Below are 22,348 nucleotides of genomic sequence, written 5' to 3'. Positions count from 1 at the left end.
GTGACTGAGAAGAAAGTGCCTACTGAAGGGACACTGTAAGGTATATTAAAAAGGGAGAAAAGTTCAGTGTAGAAGAAGATATCAGATGATAGACGATATTAAGATACATAGTTTGTTTGGGGAGAGTAAGAGGAAGGCAAAAAATAGGAAAGATTGGAGATGCTGGGTTTGCAGTGAAAGACCTGCTCTTGAGCAGAAAACTATGAATGTATGAGTCATTATGCAATACGACTGCGCATATGTATTAAAAAAAACAGCTATTCTTTGGTGATGTTTAGGAAATTTTAGAAATCTTAGGACCATAAAATTGAATCGAACCTCAACAAAAATTGAAACGATAAATGTTTTAGAAACAACTGTTGATATTTTCCCAATATTGAGCCTTTTTTTAAGTGTGATGTCACCTTTTAGACTCAAATTTAAAAATGTCTTGGTATCATTTACTACAATTTATTTAGTTTGGAGTTTAGTTTTGATGAGTTCGGAAAATGTAGGGAATCATTAAAAAAAACTTAAGCGGCCGATTCGGGGCCACACAAACACAATACAATTGGTATTATATTTTTCGATACGGAGATAATAATGAAAGGAAAATTCTGGAAAGTGTTCGTGGAATGAAGAGAAGAGCCCCGAGAAAACCTCTCAGCAACGTTGGCTTTGTCCACCAAAAATGTAACTTCGCCATTAATGGGATATGAACTCGGGCCTGCAGTCATCGTAAGGCAGCCCTCTACCAACTGAGCTTTCAAGGCGACTATCGGCTATATTTACTTAATTTTGCAAGTAAATCATATATATTTGGCCATTAAACCTTTTTTTTCCTCCCAAGAAATTTTCGAAGGAAGATACAGTATAATTTTGTAGACTGTTTCACACAGTCACTCATCAATGGTGTGTAAGAATCTGCTGAAGTTCTACCAAATAGAGCCGTATAAAATAATACAATATTGCTATATATATTTATCGCATACAAATTATCGAACCTAACCGGCAATTATTTATTTGCGGAATCAATAATAACCAATAACCACATTGCAATCGTAACGCGCATATAAAGTGCAGTGACTTACAAAACAGATCTGGCTGACATATCAAGAGAATATAGAAAATGTAATTACAAATACAAATTCGAGTTTAAATAGTTGTTCCTTATTTATGTATGGTTCTAATTAATTTGTCGTCTATTTACGAGCGAACTTCCTGCTCTTCTGTTTCAGTGACTTCTTCACATTACAGTTCATAATTTGAACATATTGTAGAATAGTTAAGATCTCAAAGCCAGCTGCAGTTCATAAGCCGAAATCGTGATAAATTAATAGAATTATTAGGCCCTCTGTAACGTTCAATCCTTCAATATTATGATTTAATAGTATAATAACTTTCGATAGTGAGATTTCTACTCTTGAATAGCAATAAAATAGTGAGCTAGGTTATTAAATCTGTTTAAAACTCACCATAACAACTATATTAGCATCTGATGGTATATGACATCACAGGGATATGAACAATTCGAAGCATGTAATTTCAGTGATGATTTTTGGCTTGGTTATTTAACGATGCTGTATCAACTACTGGATTATTTAGCATCGAAGGAATTGGTGATAATGAGCTGGTATTTGGCAAGATGAGGCCGAAGATTACTATACATTCGCCTTACGGCTGGAGAAAACCTCGGAAGAAACCAACCAGGTAATGAGCACAAGCGGGAATCGAACCCACGCCTGAGCGCTACTTCGGATCAACAGGCAAATGCGCTACCGCCTGAGCTACGCCGGTTGCTCAGCGTTGATCAAGTTACATTGAAAACAAAATTGATATGAAGAAAGATCGTGCGTTTGTTATTGTAAACACTTAATTTATTGGTTTAAACGACATTTCTTATTTATATGCAAAACTTGTTAATGTTAGGTCTGATATACCGTAGCCTATAGGCCTATTATTATATTCGTGAAATAGTTGGAATAAATATCACTTATGTTGTTTAGTCACTTTTTGTACATTCACTCGCAGCTACGCTATTTGTGAATGTATCTCTGGTTGTTTTACTTGACCATATTGTAATTCATGCTCGTCGTAACCGATTGTGTTGACTCGTTGACACTGAATATAAAAATATCGTAAAATACTTTAGGAGGAATCTATATACACAGGCAGTCGGAATCCTAAAAACTACGTTTTTGGTATTAGGGATTATGGAAACTGTCTGAAAATCTGACAGTTTAGACAGAAAAGTGGGAAAATGCTGTAGGACTATGATAGTAGCAATAATACCAATTTCACTACATGAATATGAGATGTGAACTCTGAATGAAAAAGATGTTATTATAGGTATCCTACAAACAAAACTCAGCTCGGACTCCTCGCGACGCGCATGCTATACCCCTCTTACTCCCCTGCAATAGGCTTGAGAGCATGCTGGAAACGGGAGCATACGTCATCTGCGCGAAACAGTCACGCCCGCTGGTTTCTGCGCACCGAGTTTTCCTTGTTGGATGCCTATAGCAAGTTAGGGAAGTTATCGGTTAATATATCCTGGAGTTTTAGGGTTCAAACCCTAACTCTAAATGCTTACGTCAGGACGCTACGAAAGGTATAACCACAGTATAGTATATACAGTCGCGAAGCTCAATACGTACGGAATATGCATCCATAGATAGTTGCTAACCACTAGGATCGCCACTATCGCCTCATCACAGACAATGCGAAATAGTACCGGCACAGTCTATTGTTCCTAGTAACTTCAACTCCTCAAGCTCCGTGACTGTATATACTAGACTGTGGTATAACCTAGTTCGGCACATAATAATAATAATAATAATAATAATAATAATAATAATAATAATAATAATAATAATGGAGCATGACTTACTGTAAGTGGGATTGCTACTAAATTGAAATGATCTGTCCAGCTACTTTTTAACCATATAAACGCACTAAAACTGCGGAACTAGCTCTGTACAAAATATTAGTGCTACATATGACAGCAAGTATAATTATATCGATAATAATACTGAACTAGTATATTATACAATATATAAAATACAGCAGCAAACATGATACACATTAACTATAATAGTACTCTATATATAATATACGTATACAATAGAGATGAGCAAAACTAACTGCCTAGTAATTAAATAAAGACTGGGAAACGGATTATTATACACTGAAAGGTAGAGATGTTTCAAATAGGCTACTTGATTGTTTATACATATATAACAGTTGCCAAAGTAGATAGAAGTTCAGTCAGGTATAAACAACTGTGGCTATTCAAGGCTGCTTGACTTCGGGACTTTGGGAGATGATCAATATCGAGTCTCGGAAGACTCGTAGTCTTTACGTCAAGGACGCGACGTAATACAACATTGTCGTGCGGATTTTCGGCTTTGCGGGCGCTGTTAGTCTCGCTTTCTCGATCGTTGTTCATCTCTACTATACAATTAAGTAATTAATTTAACGAAATCAACTTCATTACAGTGAATAGAAACATATATTCTGAGATTAACTGCCAGTAAAAATTTGTTTAAGCTAACCAAAATGTTCTTCCTACGTCACAAGACATTATAGGGACAAAAAATAACAAAAATCAATACACAAATTAGCAATATTTACATTTGACACAATATATACAAATAATTCATTTATTAAAACGTATCCCGTTGCAGTGAATGAAAACATATATTCTGAAGTTATGATATGCAAATGTTTTATGAACATCACATAAAATGTGTTTAAACTAAGATAATGTTCTTTCTACGTCATATGACGTTACAGGGACATATATTTTATAATCCCATGCGTACCTGCTTACATTTCTACCCTGCTTATACATCCGCGTGACGTAGTAGCTGTACCAGAAGAAACTACTTGATCCGCTGTACGTTTGGGAACAGAAATGTGCTGACTGGTTATTAGATTAAGTTTAGCCCAAGTCGCATCTGTGACAAGCGCTGGAGCGCTGGTCTTGTATCCAGGCGGCCTGGGTTTCATCCCCAGCTAGGTCATAACGAAATTTGAGATGGACGAAGTAGACGATGCAGAAGATTTTTCTGGGAGTACTTCCGTCCCTATCTATCATTCCACCAACATTCCCCACCTTTCCCTCATTTCATCTATCATCTGCAATAGTTAAAACTAAGCCGGAAAGAAGTCTTGGAAGCAGTACGGCTTTCCGATACCGATATAGGAAGGGTTTGGGACTGCGGATCTAGGCATATAAATTACTCGTCTGGGGATGGAATCTGATTCGTCAGCGCTAAGGTAGGATGGTCGACCTGTTCGCATCAAATTCAAGAATTCCACTCATATCACGTTTTAGACTTGAACAATTATGGCACATAACTTATGGGGCGCAAAATGGGGCAATATAATTTAAATGTATGAATCTCTCCCGAATCCATCCCTCGAAAAGCCAAGTCACGGTTAGCCGAAATGAAACTGTTATAAAGTGTTCGAGTCTATAAAATGAACAGAAATAAAAAGAAAGATATGCGGAATGAGCTACAGATATTTAAATAGTCTGGAACGAATGAAGGAAGCATGCCAAAGTAAACGTTGAAGTAGAAACGAAGAGGGAAAAGAGACCTTGATCGTCCACGAGAGAAATGAGTAGCTAAAAACGGAACAAGAGATTTTCGTAAACACAAAGATTATTATTATTATTATTATTATTATTATTATTATTATTATTATTATTATTATTATTATTATTATTATTATTATTATCATTATTATTATTATTATTATTATTATTATTATTACACAGGGACATCATTTTATTTTTACTAACATTTCCAATATTAACCCGGCTATACCTTTGGATTAACGGTTGAGAATCGGAAACACCATTTGCTACCCCCTTCCATGACTGGAGTTCGATGATACTGGCGTAGAATACAAACAAATCACTTTACTAGGTATAGGAGGGAAGAAAAGTAGTTCATCCCTTTACGTAAACTAGGAAACATCGCGATTTTGAATTTGATAATTTTCATTAGGTTTTCGTTTAATCAAAATCAGTACAGTATTAACAATAAGTGTTTTACTCACGAACTGAGCTATCCATTCGGACGTATTCATTATGCAGTGTATATTATACTGTCTACAGCACATTAGCGTACAATTTAGAGAATGAAGTTAAATCGAAAACTAATCATAATATGGATATTTAAATACATTTTTGAAAATGGTGGCCGTTCATTTCGATACAGGCTTCAGTTCTAATGTGCATATTATCGCACTATAGACTATTGTACCTAATTTCAATTACCAGTTTCGTCCTTCATACTAGTAACTCATGTTGAAATAATCCTATACCTACTCTATAAAAGAGTACCTTACGTACTGTAAATTCAATCTTCACTTCTGCCCGATCCGAAAAGATAAAATTGCTCAGACATGCTATCTACTTTCCATCCATGTAGTTACGTCGCAGGGTCGTAGAAAGGTGGGAAGCCATTTTATTTAAGTTATTTTAAGCAGTTGTATAATATTACGTAGATGTCCAATTCCTAACAGAAATTAATGTTTTCAGAAAAGAGCTATGGCAGCCCAGCTACTAGCCTTTACAGAGGGGCGAGGGAGGAAACCGGGATGCGACGTAGGCAAACGGACGACAGTATCTGTACGAAAAGCTCTTTCGTCACTGAAAAACGCGAAGATATTTCTGGAACGTACTATACTCACTAATTCAGTACTCTTTAGCATCACCGTAAGGCACTTTGACTGCATACGCGGCCTTGGTTCTGTGTGGAGGACGATTGGAAGTTTACTAGTAGAAGGGGTGGGAGTGGAGTACATTCAAAAACTCAGGTACAATAAAAATTTAAGTAAAAATAAAATGATGTCCCTCTACTTGCTGCTTCTACGACGACTACTGCTGTTTCATCCATTTAAAGAGATCGATTTAAATTCATTTTTCGGTTTAGTAAATGGTAACATATTTAACTCGTCCTCATTTCCTCCTCCTCCTCCTTCGCCACCATAATCATTATCATAATCAGGAATGTTGGAGTAGATAGCCCCTGTTGGCGAGCAAATGGATATCACCTGTCCAACATTTCAGATGAGTTCTTACTCATATTTTCCCCTCTAAATCACAGCAAATATTTTTACTAAAAATTATTTGTATTAATTCATTCTTATTGTGTTCGATTCGTCTAGAATTTATTAGTTTTGTAGGGGATGGGCATTATTTACGTTTCACTTCGTTTTTGGACCTAACAAAACAAATCTACTAGTAAAGTAAAGCCAACCCAACCCCATGGCAGGCCAAATCGGCCTATTGGATTGCCAGAGATTAAGGCTCACCTTTATAGACAATCAGCATTTATTGGCATTAGGAATGTCACTTCTACGTGCCCACCGCCTCTTTACCCCCAAGGAAATGCCCCTAGTATCATTTCTGTTAGAGGCTGAGTAGAATCCAAGACCATAGTGCGGCTGGAAGGATTATATTAATAGAAAAATCTGGAATCGAACCCGCGACCTTCCGACTTGCAACGTTATGCCCTAACTGCGACGCTACCACGCGCCCCATACAACTGGATACACCAGCAGAAGGTGCGCAATTCACTTTTACTCGAAAGCCGCTCTACTCGCCCGTTTAAACAAAAGCTAGCAGTTCAAGTCACGAAAAAAGTGATGTTACTCTTGCGAGGGCAAATCAAATCATTCTCTACAGTACTGTGGTTAGAGGCCACAACTCTGAGGCAACGAAACAGCTAACTATATTGTCAAGATCGCGGCCAGCTCTACAACCTTCACCGACTATAATTCTATCCCTGTGTCTCGGGCCTAGCAGCTTCTGTTAAATTACTACACAAATATTCGGAATACAACATACTGTACTGTAGCCTACACCAATACCGAAGTAGCATCTCACACCAAATTATTTATCTCTACCGTCGGCCTGGGTAACGTAGTCGGTATAGCGCTGGTCTTCTGTGCTCGAGGTTGCGGGTTCGATCCCGGCCCAGGTTGATGGTATTTAAGTGTGCTTAGAGCGTAGAAGGCCAGCGCTATACCAACTACGCTACCGAGGGCGACTAAAAGATATAAATGTAGAAAAAATAGGGCATATGTAACATACTTTTATGTATACAACCCGCTAAATAAATTTAAAATTCCACTGAGCGATTGGCAAGAAACATTTTTTTTTCATTGATAGCATTTTCTGTATATATATTAAAAATAAACTAATAAATTAAGCTTCCCTTATGAAAAGGTTGTCAGATTTGACCAAGCGTATTACATATAATTTGGAAACACACCTAAAAGGTAAAATGATTTACATTTGAAACGGTTAGAGAATCGAATATACAAAACGTCAGAAAAATTTACACCTAAGTAGCGTTTGTGCTCATTTGCAGTTAAGAAAGGGATAGTAGTATCATCAGATACGTTAGAATGATTTGAATGCCATATATTGGGAGAAAAATAATAGTACGGATTTATTGACATTGATATCTAAACCAATCAATAGCCATCGATTAAGATAACTTGAAATTTCCATTATCACTTCCATACAAGTGATTTTTAAGTATCTGAACCGATCCTTTGAGGGAACTAATGGCTATTTCCTTCACAATGCTGTGTGTTAGCCCCAGGTTTTTACATTTGTTGGCAAAGAAGGAGGGTATGGTACCTCGTGCTCCCGCCATCAGACCTATTACATCAATGTGAGACAGGCTATATTTATCTTTATAGAACGGGATTGTTGGTTCATAGATGTGTTTCTTTTCACTGTCCACCTCATGCGGTTGATCTGCATGTGTCTCAAATCTCCCCAATCTGAATTCGCTGATCCCAAGCTCCCCATCTCAAAATGCTCTGTAAACCATCCCCCATTTCTGTTCAATTTTTGCACGCTTTTGCTGAAAATAAGGCTAAAAGCTGACAATTACAAGGAATAAAATCATATTATCATTTTACACATATTAAACTACCGAAAAATGAAAAAAACGACAATTTCATTTTTTTTGTCGAAATTCGATGTACAGACTCCCCTTAACAGCTAATTCTGTGAATATACACCTTTTATTGAATGCAATTTAGAATGTGTTTTATAATGCCTCTTTGCGCTCAATAGTTTGATTTTGATAATTTTTTTAATAAAACAATTTTTTAATTTTTAAAAGTCGTAAAGTATGCATTTCTCCATTCTTTTTTGCAAAAGCGATTCATTGGAACAGACATCCTGCTCTGCAATGTTTTGAAACGTATTATAGCTACAATGAACTGGGTAGTACTGAAGTAACTGAGCGAGGAGTGGGGATCCCTCGCGACAAGCCTGCGGGGGCCACAGTGGCAATACAAGAATGTCCATGGCTGCTGTATTGGGTTGCTTCAAAATTCCTAATATATATAGACATATATATATATATATATTTATATATACAGTACATGTATGTATTTTATACACATTTAGCAAAAGCGTATTATTATTATTTAGATCAGCGGTGACCAAAACTCGAACGGCTGTGATTACACGCGAGAAACAGCCTAAGAAATACGGAGATGGGAGAGAGGTATAGTCAGGATCACTTATAAGAGTTATAAGATTAGTTCTTAAAAGGCTAATTTGGCCGTCTCTTCAGTGTTGCCAACTAATACCAGATATCACCAAAGAGGATAAAATCACAATACTCCGTACCTACTGAAATAATAATAATAATAATAATAATAATAATAATAATAATAATAATAATAATAGTAATAATAATAATAATAATAATAATAATAATAATAATAATAATAATATAGTGTTAACAATAACATTGTCTTGTTTATTTACTACATCTCATCTTTCTGTTGCAAGGTGTTTCCTAAATGGTTCAATAATTTATTTATGAAATATTATATTTTCCTCCTGGATTCTCGCATATCATGTTGGTAATTAGGAGAAATTAGTATGATCTAATAATACATTATATTTTGTCATGTAACATGAAATTTATTGCTTTCACTAAAGAGTTTACGATCATGAGGCCTAACCTAAAAATGTATTTACTACTTGCATTTTCATCAGTTTGCTTTACTGTAAACCGAAATCATTGCTGCCAACATAACAGTTAGAAAATAACTGCCAGTTGTAGTATTTGTCAGTACCCGAAATTCGAAACGAAGTTTGAAAAATAAAATTCAACCTGAAAGCTAGAAAATCACTATAATCCACTAGCATATTTAGTAATAGTGGAAAAATGGTTAGGTTTCACCCTTAGGGTATTAAGTAAGCTGATCCAGACTATACTTGGCATGAATACTACAGCCAGTGAAGTGTGGTTCGTGCACATGCTGAACTCAACATTCCATAGCTCATTTCCTGTCTATCTCTAGGCAGAATGTGCTTTATTATAATCAAACAGTATATTCATTAATCTCAATAGCTTTACTGCAAGAAAGCAAATCGTTCTATATTAAATAATGAATAATTTAATAAGGAAAAACAGGTTTGTATGGTCATTAAAAATCTAAGAAAACCCCTTTTTCAAACAGATACATATTAACTTAATAATTGTAACAAAACTTTAACCTTAAATTATTTTTGTGCATCTTTCTGAAAAGGAAAGAAAGTCCGGCTGAATGTTACACACGGAAATTCTCAACTGCACTATGTTTTCCTCTGTAAGGCGGGACCTGTTTTTGTGTTTAATAAGTATAACTTGTGAAAACAGCTGCTGACATAAGTAGAAGAAAAATACGCAAATATCTTAGCTGCAGACGTTTTAAGCATAGGATAATGGAGTTTAATACTGTAGCTCGTCCCATTCTAACAAAGCATATAATGTTGAATCAGTTGTTCTATAATATTAGGCTATTATTAAATGAATAACTAGTAAATAACTGGTAATAGATAAACTTATCTAAAGATTAAAAAGCTTAAAATTGATATGTAGCCTATAATTCGTTCCATAATGTCTGACAGGATATGTAAACATTGCCTCCAGAGGGGGAGGGAAGTATAGGCCTAATTGCTATTCAACCAATGGCAGAGCCTCATTGTCTTGAAGTTGGGCCCGGGTATAAAGCTTCAGACAGTTCAACTTCAAGATAAACGTGGAATGAGATCTCTGCCATTGGTTGAATAGCAATATTATACTTCTCTCCTCCTCTGCCGGCAATGTTTACGTCGCCTGTCAGACATTATGAAACGAGGATAGTAATTTTATCCTTCAAGGGAAGAGACTTTAAAAATATGCATGTACGTACAGAAGAATAAATTTATAACATTTACTGATCAATAATAATAATAATAATAATAATAATAATAATAATAATAATAATAATAATAATAATAATAATAATAATAATAATAATAGACTCTCACTTTGAGAGAGGAACAGAGATTGAGGGTTTTTGAGAATAAGGTTCTTAGGAAAATATTTGGGGCCAAAAGGGATGAAGTTACAGGAGAATGGAGAAAGTTACACAACGCAGAAATGCATATAGAGTGTTAGTTGGGAGGCCAGAGGGGAAAAGATCTTTGGGGAGGCCGAGACGTAGATGGGAAGATAATATTAAAATGGATTTGAGGGAGGTGGGCTATGATGATAGAGACTGGATTAATCTTGCTCAGGATAGGGACCAATGGCGGGCTTATGTGAGGGCGGCAATGAACCTCCGGATTCCTTAAAAGCCAGTAAGTAAGTATAATAATAATAATAATAATAATAATAATAATAATAATAATAATAATAATAATAAGCCACCGGCGTGGCTCAGTCGGTTAAGGAGCTTGCGTGCCGGTCTGAAGTTTCACTCGGGTGCGGGTTCGATCCCCGCTTGGGCTGATTACCTGGTTGGGTTTTTTCCAAGGTTTTCCCCAACCGTAATGTGAATGCAAGGTAATCTGTGGCGAATCCTCGGTCTCATCTCGCCAAAATATCATCTCGCTATCACCAATCTCATCGACGCTATGTAACCTAGTAGTTGATACAGCGTCGTTACATAACAAATTAAAATAATAATAATAATAATAATAATAATAATAATAATAATAATAATAACAATAATAATAATAATAATAATAATAATAATAATAATAATAATAATAATAATTCTATTTATGTCTGTGTATTCAGTGTGACTTGTTGTAATGCCTTTTGTTGCTTCTAAATAATCTAATTGAATCGTTGAGCAAAGGAAAACGAAATTGTTCCTCTTCCGATTTCTTATAAAAATCTTCTGTTCCTGCTTGTAGAGCGACGTGATACCGCCACTGCTTGTTTTCAGTACATGAATGGGACAGATAGCAATGTACAAAAAACTCTCCTTATCCGTTTGAATGTTCATGATTACATGATTTAGATCGACAAAACAAAAAACCCATCTATCAGTCACCTACCAGAGTAATGATATTTGCCTGTCAGCAGCTGGATGATCTTCAACTGTTCCCATCACCGCACAGCCCCGTTACAACCATGTTGTTAATGAGTAATTACAAGAAAGAACATAACGTGAAGTGAAGTAAAAGCTATTAAATACGTTTGAGCGAAGACGGCGCTCAGTAGATGACTGACTGCAACGCAGTATATTACGGTCTAGTCTAGTGTCCAGTCTGTGCGGCACTAACCTCGCGTTCTTCGGGACGCCAGGGACTAGCAGGCACGGATCAATGCTACAGCCACAACCAGCGGGCCCGTAACCGAGTTCTGTTTTCTTGTGAAATGTAGTCGGATTAGAACTACAAACTGGAAAGTAGACCATTGATGTGTCGTAGACTACAATTTTACGTCTACACGTGGCTTCTTTCATGTAAACTATGTAATCTATCAATGGATATATTTTAAAAGTGTTTATTGTTTTATAAGAAACCAAATGAATAACTAAGTACGAGTTATTTTTTTTATTTTATTGGGTTATTTTACGACGCTGTATCAACATCTAGGTTATTTAGCGTCTGAATGAAATGAAGGTGATAATGCCGGTGAAATGAGTCCGGGGTCCAGCACCGAAAGTTACCCAGCATTGGCTCGTATTGGGTTGAGGGAAAACCCCGGAAAAAACCAGGTAACTTGCTCCGACCGGGATTCGAACCCGGGCCACCTGGTTTCGCGGCCAGACGCGCTGACCGTTACTCCACAGGTGTGGACACTAAGTACGAAATTTAGCTTTTCTTTTCCACTTTATTTTCATAAAATTGCCTTGAAGATATATGAAATGTGAATAAAATCATACGTACAATTATTAAGTTATATTAATTGTACTGTATACATTTCTACATAGTTCTTTACAAAGTAGGCCTGACTACATTCCACGTATCTAAAGCATTAACATTAAGGTTATTAAATTTGGTGACCACGAGACCCGAATAAGAAGATGCGAACAAGATAAATTTACACATATTAGAGACCTGTGGGAGAAATGGGTAGAGATATTGCCCAAATTATTCAATATCAATCCCAATATGTTCGTCACAGTAGACGAGCAACTTATTGCATTTCGAGAAAATTGTCCATTTCGACAGTATATACCAAGTAAACCGGCAAAATACGATATAAAATTCTGGGTACTTTTGACAATGATACGAATTATGTATGGATTATCCAGCCATATACTGGAAGAATACCAGGTATTGTCCCTGAAAAGAATCAAGGTCTAAGAGTTGTGTTGGATTTATCTTGTAGCCTGAAAGGACATGACATCACTTGCGATAACTTCATCTCCTATGAATTAAGACAAATGCTGTTGAAGAGAAATATAATATGATTGGAACAATGCGAAAAAAGTCTTCCATCCCACTAGAATTACTGGAAACAAAGGGACTCCACATCAACGTTTGTTTTTACGAAAGACACGACGCTTGTATCATACATTTCTAGAAAAAAAAAAAACAAATGTGTTGTTCTACAAAGTACTCTGCACAACGATGGAACAGTCAGTGAAGGCACCAAAAAAAACTTCAAATTATTTTGGACTATAATACTACTAAAGGAGCTGTGGACACATTGGACAAAATGGTAGTCCATTATACAGTAAAACGGAAGACAAAGTGGTGGCCTATTGTTGTATTCTCAAATATAACTGACATATCTGCTTATAACTCATATGAGACGCTCAGAGCACAAGGGAATCAAGTCACAAAAGTAAACTTAAAAAAAAATCAGACTTAAAGCTGTTTATGTAGTTAATTACCCATTAAATGTAAGCGTGACTTTAAATATCTGCACCACTGCAAAGATATTGAGTACATGATTGTTTTATGCTCTGAAAGTAGCCTCATAAAGTATGTACAGACGAAATATCTCCCATTGACCAAAAGTGGACTTGATTTCCTTGTGTTCTGAACGCCCCATATGTGTTATTCAAGGCAACATATCATCAATGGAAACCAAATACCCTACAGAAAAGAAGACTCTTTCTTGCAATACTCGGTGAGTTGTTCGTTGAAGAAGAAATAAAGAGACGTGATCAACTTCCAAGAGGAAAGGCTGCAAGAGACGTTGAAGAAAGAATGCAAGCACCACATGCGTCCATTCCTTTGTCGTCGAATGAAAATTGCACGGAAAGCAAGAAGAGGGGAAGGTGTCATCTTTGTGCAAAAACAGAAAACAAAAGTTCATTGAAGTGTGTTAAATGCAATAAATTCACGCGTAAGAATCATCTTACATACACGTGTAAAAGCTGCTGTAATAAATTGTAAACAACGCATTGTGTGATCATCATAGTTGAAATTTGAACATTCTGTATTCACTAAGAGAGCATAATAAGATTAACAGTTGTTAATTTCAATAATACAAATAGAGCATGTAATTTCAATATAGAAATAAAAATATAGGTAATGACTTTTTCGTAAGAATAACTCATTAGGATCGAAAAATTAATCGGATCTTTTTTGACCCAGACACCTTAAGTGCATATTCAAAACGAAGGGTTAAGAGCAAGTGCTGGGTAACTTTCGGCATTATCACCTTCATCTCATTGAAACGCTAGACCAATCCTAGCCATAAGAGGGGAAGTGAAGGGGATGCAGAAACCCTACACCCATGTCCTTTTCGCTTACACCGCCTTATAAACAAACGCAGAGTAAGACTGTGCAACAGTGGTGGAATTTAAACGACCAGCGAGAGTCGAAAGTTCGCAAAAGCTATGATGCCCGTTGATACAACCTGTCACTGACTTCTCTGTTGCTCGTACCTCACCAAAACATTACAGTCTCAGCCGGGGAAGGTGACTGGGGAGTTAAGGAGTAGTCTGCAGTAACTCAGTCGAGTTATTTACGCCAAGGTCTGCGATAGTAACTATAACAGTTGATAAAACGTCGTAAAATAATCAATAAAAATCCAGTCATTATAGGACCGAGATAAGTTTGCAGTTTCTTTCCAGAAACAAAACCCGTGTTCGTTAGGTTTGTAGTAAAACAAAGTTATTGCTCGAGAGACTACATATGATCCTGATATAACTGAAAAAATGGGATATGCTATATTGACATTAAATTATGAAGTACAATAATGTTATTCGTGAAGCTTGTTAGCACTTTCGTGAACTCTCTTAATTCGGTAGGAGGGCCGAGTATCGTTGCCTTGCTCCTTTAGCTTTTCTGACTGGAAAGTGAAGAGGCGTGTGGGCAGTAGTGTCAGACGGCGGTACCAGTAATGTTTCTGTGATTTATGTGTCCTGCGTGCTCATTTTCTCTCTTCTTGCAGGCAGTTTGACGTCTCCTACGCGTAGAAGTCGGTCAAAGTTAGAGTGAAACTTCGGAGAATGACAAACATTGTGTGACCAAAGAGCAAACACCCATCAGCTTATATAACAAAATTTCAAATTCTCTACTTAGCGGCGCGGAACCAGAATTATTAATACATGCGTTCACAATAGGATTTTCCATGGCGACCTGTTAGGAACAAACTGTGATATCGTTTGGTAAATCTAGGTTTATCTGCATTGACAGTGACTTGAAATCCACCATGGACCCCGAAGACTGATCAGTAGGATTTCCACTGTCATTTAAGCTGAGACGCATCTGATTCGCCATCGCTATAGCTCGCTCAAGGAACGATTACCGGAAAACAGTGGTGGCATTACTGTCAGTTTTGATGTGTGTATGTTGACACGCCGAGGGAGCGAGACGTACTGGCCGATGGAAGTACTGCCTCTTCCAAGAAGATGAACAGATGGGGACATCGTCTGTGAAATGAAGAGCGTAGCAAGAGAAAAATTCGAAGCGAATTAAACGCGCAACATTATGTTTACGAATAAAATAATGATACTCTCCGAGGGGAACGCTCCATCACTACATAATAAAATAAACGCACTTGGAACAAGACACGTATTCACATGCAGTGGAACTGAGACTAAAACCGTAATGTAATAATGTAACTATCACAATTCAAGACTGATTCTATCGATATCGTTTCTCTTCCGACTGTACTCTTGAATATCATTCAAGTTATCTCGTGACCTTTCCTGTCGCCCGCTCTTCTTTATCGAATTGTTTCGTTCGCATTCCTGTCGACGGTAATCCATGCTTGCGAGACCTATAACAAGTGAGAAGTTTACTCAAATAGCTACTATACTTACGAAAAAAATCGACTTCTAATGTTTATAGTGAAGCACGTGGAAGGAACATGGCCAGAGCACGGTGTTGCAGCTAACAGCATTCCGCCTACCATCATCCGGAGACAAACAGCAGGCGAGGGAGCAGGTAAAGATTTTGTATTCAGTACTGATTAGCGCGAAAGTGTTTACAATAAGAAAATTGAGCTGAGGATCCATGTGGCAATGGCATCTTCACTTGTCTTGCGCCGCCGGAAAGACGAATTCAGTTTCTATTGGCAAGCTCAAGCGGGTAGCGGATAGAAGGGAGTTAAAAAATAGACGTTACAGAACTGTCAGAAGTTGGATCATTTCTTGCGACTAGTTTAGTGTAGCGAAGCAGTTTACGCTACATTTAGAACTTTATTTTCTGTATCCCCTTTTCTACCACAAGTGGCAACGATTCTAGCCACAACAGCGAATATAGATTCGATTTGTTGTAACAAGTGTCCCTTCCTTGTGGATTGGGATTGTGTTTGTCTTCTGTTATCATACATAAGTGGTGGTCTTACGACATGCGGACGGATCACATGGCCAGGAAGACATTGACATTTAATGTAGGCAGTTTATATTATCTTTATAAAAGTTAGAAGTACCTAATTATTTCATAATTTTTACCATCATTATAATTTTTTCAGACATACAACAACGACGCTCAAATCGGAGAATCTTCAGCATGTGCTACAGCGCTACTATGTGGCGTAAAGGCCAACTACGAGACTGTGGGTCTGGACTCAACAGGTCGTTTCAACATCTGCTATTCCAGCTTCTCGTCGAGAGTACCTTCAATACTAAACTGGGCTCAGGAGCAAGGTAAATTAATTAATAGTTAATTAGCAATATATCACGTTGATAAACACTGCAGTGACATTCAGTTGCGTCTTTTCCTCAGTGGCAATGAATGGGGAACAAATTGTAATTATGGAATTGACACTTATTTTCGTTCTCGTTTTTGTTTGAAAGGATGTTTCTGGACGAGATTAAATCTGATGTTACCTAGTCCTATATCACACCATTCTCCCTGACACTTTAGTGTTTAGTATATATGGTGGATCTAGCCGTTCTCTATAATATTTTAAATAATTTTATTTGTTCATTTATTAATTATTACTTACCGTAATTATTTATCCATTCTTCGTCTTCGTGCAAAAAGTATTTTGTTCACTTCGTTCTACATCACTCTTCAGGGCAAAGTTGAACGATATATTGGAAAACTAGACTTCGTGGCCATGGCGCAAGCACTCTGCTTGGGTTGGGTGAGCAGATTTACGTCGATGAAAAGGACACAAAGCTTCAAAAAGGACATTGTTCGAAAAAAGAGGACAGAAAATATGTACTTAGATTTAGGCTTAGGCCTATGTTATACTTCAAATTACCCATACGTCAATGTCTATTTTATTACAAAATATTTACAGTACATATTTAGGCTTAAATCATACTTGAAAGAAAGTTAATACAGTATATTTTATTACAAAGTAATTATAAAAAACTTAATAATAACGATTTTACAGTTAACTACATATGAAACTCAAGGAAGCTATTTATTAAAGAGGACAGAAAATATCTATTTAGATTTACATTTTCACCCTGATCTCTCGATTTACTAGCTACCTCTGAGCAACTACCGTAAAAAGGAGGCGCGAAGATAGTTGGCAAAGAGTATATTCCGTCGATGCTGCTGCCACCTACAGGCAAATTACTTGAAAAGGCGTCAAATCAGATAATTTTAAAATATCAGGCATATAAGTTAACAAAAGGAGGACATTTCTTTATTTTTTAAAAATCCGCCCGGATCCCGGACTAAAACCTAAAAAGGAAGACATGTCCGGACAAAAGAGGACGTCTGGTCACCCTATGCTTAGAACAACTCTGGTCAAACACAAACAAGGGACGGACATATTCGATCCCTCTGGGAAGTGAAATATATTGTCCTGCCGGAATGCCATCCAGTTCTGCTGCATTTGTAGCCAGAAATGGTACTAGACTTACGTTACTTTTACTTTTCTCTTATTCACTTATCTATCTATTGCTACTGGCATAGTTCAATAGTAAGAAGCACTCTGGCGTAATTTCGAATCCTGCTAGAGTTGATTACAGTGTTGGGATTTTTCAGACATTTTCCCCATCTATAAGATGAATGTCATCGATCTTACCTCGCTATCAACAATTCCACCAACGCTAGATAACTCCGCAATTGATACAGTGTCTTAAATGATTCATTAAAATGAGTTATGCATTGATTTATTAATTCTTAAAAAAAAAACAACACTTCCTTCAACATAGCATTTTCTGTATGTTAACTACTGTATTTTCCGAAACAATTAATATGAAATAATTCCACTACAGTCTACAATGTCCAAAAGTAAATAAATATTTTGTATTGCAAACAAGGACATTTGTTGATAACACTTTTCTCAATTGGATGTCATGCTATAGGAAGTATCCAAGCCATACAGTCCTGATGGCTAGACAGCACAATCGTGCGCCCTTACAGAGTGGAAGTGAAGTAATCTTGAAGCTTGAAAGGGACGATAGGGTACACTTAAATGAATAGAAAACCTATATTACGTTTTGTGATTAAATGCACGGTTAATTAGAAAATTAAGTTGGAAGTTTCAGCAGTCCGGCAACATCACCGCTAATACACTCTACTCATGGTACAGATGTAAGAGATCAACGAACTCAGTGAGTTTCCGTACGTAAGCTGCATTCTACCGAGACGTTGCCACTAGCTCGCTTCGTGCAATGACTTAAATTTAGGGGTTTTTTTTTTAATTAAATTTACAAGAAAACCGTTCACGTTATTGAAAACTATTTTTTTTCCTTAAAAAGCTATAAACTTTCCACCAATATGATATTATAGTTTTTTGTTACATATAACATGAACTATTCGCTCTGCAAATCTACAAGACTATTTCACTACCACCCTGTATATTCAATGATTATTATCTAAGTCCGACAGATGGTCTGGGTAGCATTCGTAAATCTTATGCTGACGAACAGTTTCCTTAATTGGAAAGGATTGCCAGAACATTTTCTTTCAAATCGCCTTACCACTGTTCTGCACGTGTTTGCTTTTATATGTACTATGTAGATTGAACATAATTTTGTTTTGTTCCAGAACTATACTCATGCCTTGGCATAACTAACAATAAAAAATGAAACTTAATGCACAATGGTAACAAGGCCACCAGCGTGACTCAGTCGGTTAAGGCGCTTGCCTGCCGGTCTGAAGTTGCGCTCGGGCGCGGGTTCGATCCCCGATTGGGCTGATTACCTGGTTTGGTTTTTTCCGAGGTCTTCCCTAACCGTAAGGTGAATGCCAGGTAATCTATGGCGAATCCTCGGCCTCATCTCGCCAAATACCATCTCGCTATCATCAATCTCACCGACGCTAAATAACCTAGTAGTTGATACAGCATCGTTAAATAACCAACTAAAAAATTGGTAACAATATGAGAGCCACCGACGTAGCTCAGTCGGCTAAGGCGCTTGCCTGCCGATCCATAGCTGCGCTCGGTCGCGGGTTCGATCCCCGCTTGGGCTCATTACCTGGTTGGGTTTTTCCGAGGTTTTCCCCAACCGTAAGCCGAATGCCAGGTAATCTATGGCGAATCTTCGGCCTCATCTCGCCAAATACCATCTCGCTATCATCAATCCCATCGACGCTAAATAACCTAGTAGTTGATGTAGCGTCGTTAATACCTAAGTAAAAAAAAATATTAGGCGCTCTCTGGAACAAGAACTTAACTGAAAAACCTTGAATTTGAGATACAGGGCATCAAACGTTTTATATCTCGTACAACAGCATTGGAACTGTTACTAGAAGGCTCTTTGTTGGAGGGAAATAATATTTTTTCAGGAGGGAGATATAGACTACTATTAAGAATTCAATATATGTTCGAAATGGATAAACGACGTAACGTACGTTAAATTGTTATTCCAGGGAAAGCCTAAATTTTAACACAAAACTGAGTAACACGCCAACTCACTAACAAACTCTAAACCCAACTGACTGGTGTGACTAAACTCTTAGGCCCCATTGGTGTCTAGTTCACTCGTCGATTACGACTGAACTTCCACAGTGTTGGACTGTGGACACACTGCACTCGTATTTGGCCGATTTTTTACACTGACTATCGTTGTGCATTACTGGCGCTATGTTCGGTTCAAGTTGTAGAGTATGGTGAAGTTTCTATATTCGCCGATGTTCGCTCTGCAGAAGGAAGCCTGTCGTGTTTGTTCCACCTTCCACCTTGTTATAAAAATATTCGCTGTCCACCACTCCCGCCACTTTATGTTTTAACCGTTTAAGAATTTTAGCACATCTTGCTATTATTTTTTCATATGAAATAAGACGAAGTTTGTAATGTCTTGGTTGACTCTCTCATGTTCGAACATTGCAGGATACTAACACTGATATACACTGCCGACAACGGTAGAACAAACAACTGCATGGAGTTCAATAGAGGCGATCACAGTAGAGCAGCCGTGGCGAAAATGTGACTCGCGAGCACTTTGTGGCTCGCAATGATAGCTATGCATTTCTCTTGCTTCCTTCCTCCCACAACCCCCATCCACCCACTGGAGTCAAACTCCGTTCCATTTGTATTTGTCTCTGACCTGCGAGTGGCGTATCGTCGCAATGTCTCTCTCGAAGCCATGTACCTCTACAAAGAATGGGAGGATGCATTTTTTTCTGTCCATATGATGAGAATATTAAATGTATGATTTGTTCACAAGTATTACGACGAAAACGGTTGTACAACATAAAACGGCATTATACTAGGCCTACATGTTACTGATGAAACGTTAAAAGGTTAAGTACTCGTATTATTATTATTATTATTATTATTATTATTATTATTATTATCATCATCATCATTATTATCATCATCATCATCATCTTTGTACGTCGATCCTTTTTGATCAGATGTAGGCCTACGTATAATGCGGTTAGATCTTCAATTTAAACTCGCAGATTTACAATGTGATGTTAAATGAAAGCTAGATGTAAGGACTTGTCAAATGTTGAACTATTCAAATATTTGCCAAAAAATAGATATAGCTTCGTTCTTTCGCTTGCTCTGTTGAAATCATGTTCGCTACAACTTACGTTTGTGAAAAATTATTTTCAGCAATGAAAATAGTAAAAACCTAATTTAGATCACGACTGACAGACAAATACCTTCGTGATCAACTACGACTGGCAGTAAGTGACATAATTTCTAATTTTGAAACTCTGTAGAGACATTCTGAAGACAATTTTAGGTTATGATAATGTGTCCTATGTTTTATTGTTCATTTCTTTCTTCGTTACACGTACTAAACATTAGTTTGTAGCCGTTTACTGTATAAAATTATATTTAAGTGCTTGACGTAAGGAAAATGAAAATCTGTTAATAAGTCAGACAGTTGCTTCACTTTCCCTTCGGGTGTCCGCCTGCCTCCATAGGTGCTATGCACGTTGTAGGTTACACAGTGGCTCTGCGCACGATCACATTTTCGCCACGGCTGCAGTAGAGTCACGCTGCACTGGCGTACTCGGACATGTTTCATAGACCGACGGACTGTGAAAACCAAATCATTTTTGTTTTCAAACCGTGTACGCCAGTCTGTAATGTAGTTTGATACTAAGCATAACATTCTCATCACTAGGCCTATCTTGTTTTGGTTTTTTAATGAACTGGTTGATAACGAGAAATTGATTTCTTTGGTGGGCCTACCAGAACGTCTCGTATCCCATTCTAAAACATTGACGTGGTTGCTCCATCAGTCTTTGGAACAGAGTATGAACTTCTCCATATTCCTCTCTTTCTTCAAAAATTGTGTTCACCCAATCGCTTCTAATAATATGTTCAATATTTCTACAGAGGGCTTTCTAACTATGACAATTGCTCAACCATATGAAGTTTGGTTAAATACCGATGAGAGATCTCGGTCTAAATCGTGTGCATTATGACCACAATATCGGTAGAGCATGGTCGTCCGATGAGTCCTCCGTGTATGGCAGTGTAAAATCGGTCAAATACGGATGTAGTGTGACCATTATCTAAGGAGCCGCGCTCTGACGGCCCCGAACACTGCTAACCGCTCTGTATGTATTGTATGTAGCAGTGTACACGTGAATATGAAGGGGTTTTTGTGCAGGCAAGGCGACGGGGCTGGTGACGAACACGCGCCTGACACATGCGACGCCCGCAGCGCTCTACTCCCACTCCGCCAGCCGGTACTGGGAGGACGACAGCAAGATGCCGGCAGCGTCGCGACGAACTTGCAAGGACATCGCGCGACAACTGGTCGAGGACCAACCTGGTAGGAACATCAACGTGAGTGGCAAGCACAGCCAGAATTCAGCCTCTTTTACGTGTGATGTCTGAATTCATATAGATATTAACGAAAAAAAGTAACTAAGATGCTATTATCTAGAATGGGGATAGGGACTAGGAGTGGAAGCCAAGTAAGTTTGGTTTGTTCATCCAAATCTCTGTCAAGAGTGATAGCTTTATTCTCTGCTTCCCAAATCTGTTTTATACAAGACGGCACGACCTGCCTCTTCAGTGAACTGGAGACTCTCAATCATGTTATTCTAAGTTAGGCCTACCCTTTAAATGAGTCGTCAGTGGGTATATTTCTGAGTAAAATATTTAAAATGAAAGTACTAGAGATGAACAACGATCGAGAAAACGAGACTAACAGCGCCCGCAAAGCCGAAAACCCGCACGACAATGTTGTATTACGTCGCTTCCTTGACGTAAAGACTGGTTGTAAGTCTTCCGAGACTCGATATTAATCATCTCCCGAAGTCCCGAAG

General features: G+C 37.6%; 1 protein-coding gene across 4 annotated transcripts in view; it reads left to right on the top strand.

Annotated features, from left to right (window-relative positions):
* The window catches only part of LOC138704857 (alkaline phosphatase-like), a 670,581-nt gene that overhangs the window by 622,594 nt on the left and 25,639 nt on the right, over positions 1–22,348 (top strand). For all 4 annotated transcript variants that reach the window (XM_069833189.1, XM_069833188.1, XM_069833187.1 and 1 more), the window contains 2 exons: positions 16,173–16,347; positions 21,685–21,863. In XM_069833189.1, coding sequence (XP_069689290.1) covers positions 16,173–16,347; positions 21,685–21,863 — 354 coding nt within the window. The remainder of the gene's footprint in view (positions 1–16,172; positions 16,348–21,684; positions 21,864–22,348) is intronic.

The sequence above is a fragment of the Periplaneta americana genome, chromosome 8, assembly GCF_040183065.1.
Source record: "Periplaneta americana isolate PAMFEO1 chromosome 8, P.americana_PAMFEO1_priV1, whole genome shotgun sequence".
In the NCBI taxonomy this organism is placed as follows: Eukaryota; Metazoa; Arthropoda; class Insecta; order Blattodea; family Blattidae; genus Periplaneta; species Periplaneta americana.
The sequence above is the reverse complement of the archived record's forward strand: the minus strand, read 5'-3'. Positions and strand labels throughout refer to the sequence as shown.